Source organism: Photinus pyralis, unplaced genomic scaffold, assembly GCF_008802855.1.
Source record: "Photinus pyralis isolate 1611_PpyrPB1 unplaced genomic scaffold, Ppyr1.3 Ppyr1.4_LG7, whole genome shotgun sequence".
NCBI lineage: Eukaryota > Metazoa > Arthropoda > Insecta > Coleoptera > Lampyridae > Photinus > Photinus pyralis.
In genome coordinates this window covers 39,315,277-39,324,799 of record NW_022170738.1, presented here as the reverse complement: position 1 = coordinate 39,324,799, position 9,523 = coordinate 39,315,277, and the positions used below count along the sequence as shown (strand labels likewise).

The 9,523-nt window shown below is 36.2% G+C and overlaps 1 protein-coding gene across 1 annotated transcript; it reads left to right on the top strand.

The window, feature by feature from the left end:
- Positions 1 to 1,534: 1,534 nt before the first annotated feature.
- LOC116177382 lies at positions 1,535 to 3,128 on the top strand. Its single transcript, XM_031496352.1, has 4 exons — positions 1,535 to 1,773; positions 1,820 to 1,988; positions 2,242 to 2,505; positions 2,559 to 3,128. The coding sequence occupies exons 1-4, from the start codon at positions 1,585 to 1,587 to the stop codon at positions 3,086 to 3,088; spliced, it is 1,152 nt and encodes a 383-aa protein (XP_031352212.1). The 5' UTR covers positions 1,535 to 1,584; the 3' UTR covers positions 3,089 to 3,128.
- The last annotated feature ends 6,395 nt before the right edge of the window (positions 3,129 to 9,523 follow it).

Sequence of the window (9,523 nt, the reverse complement as noted above, 5' to 3'; positions counted from 1 at the left end):
TCAATTAATTGTGAGCAGAACAACTTTCTACACAAAACTCAATTCATTTTAAATAAGTAAATCAAATTTATTGTGGGTTCACAAACAAAGAAAAAATATTAGCAAGCCAAACCGGCTTTAATTGCAAATAGGTTGAGCTCTTTAAGAATTTTCAAACCATCATATACAACGACCCTTTTGCAGGTGACAGTGTTGAAACAGAATTGGGTTGGATACCTCCTTCGGTGAAAATGAATTAGGAAAGATGGGCGACGGATCGTGCACATTGAAATCTAGCCACCCATAACACCAAACTTCTTTGAATGTTCAAATTATACAACATTTTTTGAAACTCTGTCTTTTCTGGTGTATCCTTGTAAAAGTTACGAGCAAACCACCATGGGGTTAATGAGTTGGACCAAAAAATTGGAAACACTTGGTTAAAGTATCACAAGTTCACTACGTACAAATGTGCACTTTAATGTTTCTTATTGAATTTTTTCTAATGTAACAATTAGGATGAGTTTACGACTACTTCTTCAGGTTCACCGGCAGTAAACATTTACACAGCAGCTTTACCAGTGGTTCTTTGTATATTAAACGCGCTTACTTAAATTATTCTTGACCAAATACAGAAGTTATGACCTCCTTACGTAAACAATTCTTACGCGATTGTCTATTTCCTCCTGTTAATTTTCGCAATAATCCATATTTTTTCTATACGAGTATAAAACGGACACGTAATAACTTATTTACTTCAAACTTTGTTCCTTTTTAACAATAACTACCGGAACTAGCAATATTATATATTACGTACCAAAACAAATACTGGACCTGACGGTTGTCTAAAACTCGAATCTGATTCAAACTTTATTGAGGGTCGTTCACTTGTAACAACATCTTTCCAAACACGAATCTTTTCCAAATTTTACTAGGAAATCCGCCATACTATCGACTCTGTCACGAATTAATTAACAACTCTAATTTTCAGACTACACATCGATTATCTTTACAACAAAATTTCGAAAAAATTTAAATGCAAATTTAGAGCTACCGTTACCTTCTGACATGCTTCACGCTTTATTCCCTCTAGCTTACAATAAAATCGGAAAAACCACGTAAAGAATGTGTCTAGCTTTGTTAACCAAATGTGCTCGCTTTTAGCATAGTTAATCTAATTATGCTCGCAATCGTCAATAGAGATAACTTTCATTTTAACAGCCGAAAATTTCAGTGTTTGCATTTTCAATTAGGCCCTAGTAAGTTGGACAGCTTGTGCTAAGCCATTACTCAACTAAAACATCAGGTTGCTGGTACAACTCCTTGGCTGAAGACTTTCACCATCAGATATCATTCGTTTTAGTACAATGGTGTTAGTAATGATTTAATATTGCATTTCAAACCTTTTGACCTGTTGGGTGTTCAAAATAGCTGTTTATACGATTTGGATTACTGAGATCTAGTACAAATAAATCACATTGTATTATATTCTAGTCTGACCTTTGAATATCGATAAACTTTCCAAAAACGGAAGTCAAAAACAAAACGTAGTAACGCGTATGTCTTTTTTCAGTTATCACCCGAGAATTGTGCGACCAAAGCTACATGCTAAATTTGGCACCTACTGGCAGGGCGTCTTCAGTGACAATCCTTTTAAATCCGAAGGATCAGAAGAAAGTTTGCAGACTAAATATTACAGCACCCACATCTCATGTTATAAATTTGCAATGGCAAAAAGAAGCTGAAGAGCAAGAAAATGACACATTAGATAGCTCCCCTTGTCCATTAAGTGTGGTAGGTATCAACAAATTAGGGCACCACTTCAAAATGTCTCTTTTAGTTTCTTCCTGATTATAGAACCGTCTCAGTTTGGAAAGGTAACCCTTGCATGAAAGAGAAACTGCCAGATGTAGACTTGCTAACGCCCAATCTAATGCTCACATGGAATCCGCCGCGTTTTGCGAAACACGTGAGAGGAAGAAAATTGATAATTACGGCGGTGGGGCAAGGTAAAGTTAAAAACGTAATACACGATATCTCGCAAAGATCAATATTAACATTAACCAACCTATTTGCACAGACTATTTTAAAGGGAGAGATAAAAAGTCGTTAAATATTTTTCATAGTATGCAATCGCATATTCCAGATTTTACCCCGACTGTCCTCGCTACCGCTTCTACATTTGTTTGCAGGCCTTATCAATTTAGAAACTAAAACAAAGATAATGTCATTTCAACGGCCGTTACATATTAGTTGTTACAGACGAGGTCTGCATCCAAAAGAGGCAACACGTATGCATGCGAATCGGGTGGAAGCCTATGCTGTGTATTTCCGAAGAATTAGTTTGTGACGGAAACCTGAACTGTCCGAAGGGGTCGTCGAGAAGTGATGAAGATCCGGTATTGTGCAAGTCCTTTTCACTGGATCGCAGTTCTTGGAAACGTGTAGCGGAGGGCGTTATCGGGAAAAACAAGTCCGAAAAACAGGAAGATTTAATGAGTCTGAAGGACGTAAAGTCATACGAAGGTAAATAGTATGGTTGCTGACGTGGACGCCTTTTATTTGGGGTTCAATTCCAGTTACGCTTCCTGACCATGACCACCATGACACAGGCGACTCCGTATCGGCGGCGATCGCCCATTACGGTACTTGGGGTTACCTGATGCTAGCAATGCTAATTGTTGGAACGATACTTATGTTTTGCGGATTGTGGGAGTGTTGCTTCAGAAAACCTAAGCCGCAGCTGGACCTGCAACCAGCAGCACCATCAACAACAGTTCTAATTATAAACCGCACACAAGACAGCTCTGGCACGCGTCCTCCAAACTATGACGAATTGGATCAGCCCCCTCCATACGCCGCTCTATTCCCCCATAACAAGACGAAGGTGGAGAGAGACAACGTGATTAGGAGACACGAGCCGGTCACTGAGGAGTCGGTAAATGAGGCATTCTCAAGTGCATGTGATAGCAGTGACGAGCAAAGTGACTCGTACGTTAGTATAGACGATTCGAGCAATCGACTTTATAACTCATCCAGCAGTAATGAGTTGGAAAGAGTTAGTGATAGACATACTTCTCCTGTTTTTTGTATTGTAACTAGCATGTAGGTAATTGTGATATATTATAGACTGAAAGGACTAATCTGTTTAAGGCTTATTTTTTGTAAATTGATTTCCGCCACTAAATCCATTTGTCCTCTTCATCCCTCTCTTTTTTTTAATACATTAAATCATAATTGCCATTAGTGGTAATAGTGATTCGCTTCTATGTCTTATTCTATTCTGTCTGTTGCTCATTCAGTGAACCTACCATCCGCTACACTAATTGAATCGCTACTAAAAGCCAGAAAAAAAACTGTTACCCTAAACTCTCTTTACCAATCAATTATTTTATGCCTTTTAGATATTTTGTTCCCCCACTGTTGTGTTATATTTGCCTGATTTCTTTGCGCAATAGAATAGTTTTTCTTACTTTTCATAGTATGCCAATATGACATGTGTAGACCAATGTTCTTCTACACAAAAATACATGACAGGTATCAGGACGATATTTGCTGACTCGTTGTTTTTCAGTAGATACCAACTTCCGTCAGATCTACATTTTTTTAACAATTATTGTATCATAAGTGTTGGGTGGAGTGCAATTACTAACTTTGACCAAACTTTTGACAAATTTTTGAATTGCTACCGGTCAGAGGCGCGTGAGTTGCGATGCTCTTAATTTAGAGGCAACGTGCACAAACGTGAAAAATAATCAAGAATAGGTAATCAAACTCCACACATTTCAGGAAAAGCAGTTGAAAGTATTTACCTAGTAAACAAGATAACATTGTATGTGCCTTACGAAATATGCAATTGGTTGTACATTTGAGATAAGAATATGACTTAATTAAATACGGTGAACGCCATCAAAATTCTGCTAGGACAATCGACTTTTTCTAAATGAGAGTGTTCGACTTTTTTCTTATTGCTTCTTCTAAAACACCTTGATGTCATGATTTTAGAGATATGAAAGCTGATGTTTATATCATACATTTGGCTTTGAACGAAAGTGACCAATTTTCTTACCGAATCGTCCTTAATACATTAAGGGCCGGTTGTTCAATCACGGTTTAAACTGCAGATTAGGTAATCTGTAGTTTAAGATAATCCACAGTTAATCTTTTATTGCGTTGCTCATTCGCAGTTTAGGGAGAGTTTAACTAAACTGCGTTTAATGAAATTTCTATTGATGGCAACACTGTAATCCGCTCAAATTTTGACGTTTACGCTATTCAAACTTCAAATTTGGTTTGTTTACAAGCGTGTATGTTGTTTTGTTCGTGATTGAAATAGTGTCTGTATTTTTTGTGTAATTAATCATGGCTAGTAACACCGTTTGGAAATGGAGAATGGTGATTTAGTACGGAAGCGACCACGATCTGTAAACTTCAATCCAACGATGCGATGCTTCTGCAGCTCGTCAAAAAGTTTCGAGCAACAATAGAGTGTAAAAAAACGGACGTTCTTAATAACCGCTTCAAAGACGCTGCATGAGGCTGAGGAGTTTAATGCTGCAGGAGGTCAAGTAAGGGAAGCGAAAACACTCAGAAGCAAAAAAAGGTTTTAAAGAAAAAATTTGCAAATAAAAAGAGATATTTAAATGCTACTGGGGAAGGGCCAGCGAAGAAAATAATAACGACGGATGTAGACGAGCAAATAGAGGAATTGGTTGGAATGAGAGGTTCTTCTTCATCGTCCAAAAACAGCTGCATTAGCTCCAAAAAACCATCATCAGTAATTGGCTTATCAAAATCCGTGTAGTTCATCTTGATTAACAAACCATGAGACCAACAGCCCTAAATGACAAGAATAACGTTTTCGCGTTTGTTTGATTATGTAGGTATTTGGGGTTATGTTTGACGGTTTAGGACCGTTAAACGGCCCTCTTTCACCGTTTAGTTAAACCTCTAATCTAAACCGAGTTTAACGTTAAACCGCAGTGGTGCAATGCATTAAACTAAGCTTACAGCTTTAAACGCCAGTTTAAGCTAATCTACAGTTTAAACCATGATTGAACAACCGGGCCTAACTTGTATATGGTTTGTATCGATTTCTGCAGCAACTTGCAACGAATGTTACAATTTTCTTCTCTTCCTTGCTCTAGTTAATTTGCCACTATTTCAGTTAAATAATAATATTTATTTTTGACATTCAGTTGACACTGCTTAGTCTCGTCTGGATATTTAACATGTAAAGTAAGTATATAACAATCAAAACATATGAATAAAATATAAAACAAACAGTATTAACATAAATGAAGGGTTATGGGGCAAGCATATACTCTTCGACACTGTAATAACAATTTGCTAATAGTTATTTACATAATAAGTCATGAAAGTGGTCGTTTACATGACGCGGAGGCTTACTGAAAAGTATACGAGGACGCTGCGCGTCCGAGTATCTCTTTAATGCCTCCAAGTCAGGTGGACTCACTTTCATGACGTATTATGTATAAAATTTTACCTGAAACCGCAACATGTAGATAACTTTTCCAAATTAAATTATTCATATGTGTGAAATTTTGATACCTAATCACCCATGCTAAAATCACTTTATTTAATTGTTTCCATAGAGATTTCAAATAATTAAAACAATCAGTGTCATTTTTAATGCAGTTTGCAGTTTATACTTTGTACTTTTCAACTATACACTCTTTATAACTAGGTACAACTAGGTATCAGTGAAGGAGAGTAGGTACCTACGCGAGACGTTGTTATAACGTAGCCGAAGCTGCGGCCGCCGTAGTGCAATATTCGCCCCCTACAAAGTCAAGAAAGAGGTACGAAAAGGCGTACAAACCTTTTAATGACTGGCGCAAAACTAAAGGAATAATTACTTCCACACATATTCCATTAATTGTTAGTAATTAAAAAACCATTATCCTTTGTGTAGGTAAATATTTAAAAATATCCACGTAGTCTGCATTATAATTATCCAATCGTTGATTGAGTAACTTATTCAATGAAATTGTTATTTTGCATGTACATGCTAGGACTGTAATGGAAGTCAGGCAAAACCATTACAGTACTAGTCAGGTAAAGATCAACTTTTTATATCAAAATAGCTCTGAAATTTAGATTTTCTTGACGGTTTCAGGGAAATAGTATCATAACGAGTGTGAAAAGTGCCTTTCAAACGAGTCATGTACACTTTTTTTTGCTACCGCTCTCCATACAACCAAAAATCTACTTACATAATGAAACAAACGTTATTTTATTTCGAATTTTCACTATAAAAATTGAATATGAATTGATTATTTGTACAGTTGTTAACGTTGATCGGGTGTTTCAAAACATCTGCATTTAACATATGTGTGTTGCATTCTTTGGAAATCAAAGTAGACCTGGGGACTGTGGAAATGTTGTTAACCAGACGTTGGTCCATTTACTGCTGTTGAGAAAAAACTAGGTTCGCTACTTGTATTTAAATATCTGAGAGTAGTATATTTTTTTAAGATATCGGAAAATTCTCCAGTAATAGTAAAGGAACGCGGCTTCTTAGTTTTTGTCTCTGGTATGTTAATGTGAACGGCAGAACCCATGTTTTCGATATCCTGTACTTTTAGTTGAGCCAATTCGTGCGTTTACGGCATGCACCACTGACACCAACTACTAAAACTATCTAAAAATGTGAAGTATATTCAATTGCTTTTTAACGAACTATTGTTATAATTACTTCAGCAAAGAGGTACTTGTCATTTGGAGCTTCTGCAAGAAATGTACTAATATTATTTTTTTAATGTTCGGTTAAATTCCCGTAATGGTAACTTTTTTATTTCCTTATTTAATTCGGGTGATCGAAAAGTAGTGCGGACAATTTGAATTTTCCGTAAAACTAAACATTTATAACGTTGATAACATACCAAATGTCATTTATGTAAAAGCAGTGGTGCATCAATTTAATCACTAAGACATAAATAAACTTCCTTCTAAACATGTTTGCCAATTCCTTAAGTGAAAAATATTAAAAACTTAAAGCGCTCATTTTAAACTGCAGTTTTTTTTGATCACCCGATAGAGCGAGAGATCAAGTTTTTAATTCTTTAAAATAGGCACGACAATGGTCTCTAGTCCCAAGTCTAGCTATAATGCGTATTGCTTTTTTCTGCAACCTAAATACTCGTAATGTACACGCAGTTTCGCCCCACAAAATAATACTATAGTTTATTATGGAGTGGAATACTGCAAAATAGCAGCTCAATAATGTAGCGTCATCTAACGATTTTCGCAATTGTCTTAACAGGTAAATATTTCCTGACAGCTTCATATACAAAGTTAAATCGACGTGAGCCTCGCAGTTTAGTTCATTATCAATACGTATACCCAATAACTTTACATTTTGATCTGTTATTTTTATTTTTTGTTGTAGTAAAAGTTATTTTCTGCATTTTATTTGGATTGTTTTTTAATTTGTTTGTAATCAACCATTCCTGTGCTCTCTCTTCAGTTAGACTTACGCTAGATGTTAATTATTGTTCTTTATCCATAGCGGAACATAAAATGGTAGTATCATCAGCATATTGAATGCATTTGTGAGGTTGAAATATTTGATAGATCATTTATATACAATAAGAACAATACCGATCCTAGTATCGACTCTTGCGGTACTCCATACAGAATGGGTTCAATGCTAGATGCGAAATTATTATAAGAAACACATTGCTTTCTATTTGTTATATAAGAATGGAATAGTTGCAATGGTTTACCAGGTATCCCATAGTGATTTAATTTTTGTATTAATATGGATGGTTGCACACAGTCAAAGGCTTTCGATAGATCATAAAGAAACGTTATTGGTATTTCCCTATTTTCGAGAACCCCAATTATATATTCAATTAAGGAAAGTACTGCTTTTATAGTAGTCTAAATCCAAATTGACTATCGCTAAGTATACAGTGTTTAGTTAAAAATTCCATTAGACGATTTTTAATTAAGATTTCGGCAACTTTTGAGAGCGTTGGTATTATAGAGATTGGTCTATAAATTAAAAATAGCTTGAAGGAGAACGATATTTATTTAAATAATCCGCAACCTGATTACTCGATGCGGAGATTGCGCTAAGTACTTTACTGGCAACTGTCACAAAATGGGAATTTAACTCAATATGTGATAGCATAATTTCAGTTTGCTTCACTTTATTTCTTTCCATATTAATTAGTTTCCAACCATCTCTACTTTTATTCTTGGACGCACTAATAATATTTTTATAAGCTTTCCTTTTTTGAAACCACTATATATTTCCGATAATTGGATCTTAGTAACCTATATTTTTGAGCATGTACCTAATGGGTCCCTGGTAACATCTGCTCTTATTTTTGTTGCATTCATTAAATCCCGCATTTGTTTCAAATTATTATTAAACCACGTAACGTTAGAATTTAATTTCACTATCGCTCTAAGACATGGAAAATGTTGATTTACCAGAGTGCTGAGAGTAAAAAATAATTTTGGGTACATTTTGCTCTAAAACTTTTAATCTATACCACAGAGAAGAGCTATATTGAATTGTTACACATCTAAGAGTCATAGGCAATAAATCTAGCAAAAGTCCGAACTCGATACATGACCTAGGGAATTAAATATGTTGTTTTCTATTATATTGAGCGCGCAATTTTTCCTGTTCCCGATTCACTCCAAGTCCTATAACTTTTGTTCCTGTTGAACCAGCTTCCTGAAAATCAATAGCGTCCGTCCTTAATGTCCAAAGTACTCGTACATCCAAATTTCAACCCAATCGACCACTTTTAAAAAGAGTTAGGGCGCACACAGACGCACGGACGGCTGACAATACAAAACTATAAAGAATCTGAGAATCCTTAATAATAGGCGTATTTCAATGACGAGTTTCAAAACCAGTTTTTAGCGAGCCGAAGGGGAGTTCGGCACAAACCTAGGCAGAATAGTGGTCCAAAGTCGAGTTTTGTACAAATTTACCTACTCCATCAAACCTCCACTCTACCTAGGTTTGTGCCGAATGCGACCTCGGCTCGCTCGGCACTGGTTCTGAAACTAGGAATTTTGCGTGGAAGTTTAATAACAGGCGTATTTTAATCACGAACGAGCGAAGGCAGGCAAAAGGGATAGTGTTGAAACCAGTGCCGAGCTAGCCGAAGTCAAGTTCGGTACAAATCTAGGCACAGTAGTGGTATGATTGGGTAGGTAAGTGTTATTGGACTTTCGAAAGAATATAATTTTAAAACCAGCACACCCAGCGAGCTTTAGGCGAGTTTCGTATAAATTTACTTACCCCATCAAACCTCTAATCTGCCTAGGTTTGTGCCGAACTCACCTTCGGCTGGCTCGGCACTGATTCTAAAACTACCAATTTTGCGTGGAAGTCCTATTTCAGGAGGAAGGCAGTCAAAAGTGATAGTTTCAAAACCAATGCCGAGCGCGAGTTTCGTACAAATATATGTAATTTCTTATTTTCGTCTGAAATATTTATTGAAACCGGCTGTGCCCATTGAGGCATCCAGTTACCAATGGTTTTGACAAACTCAAT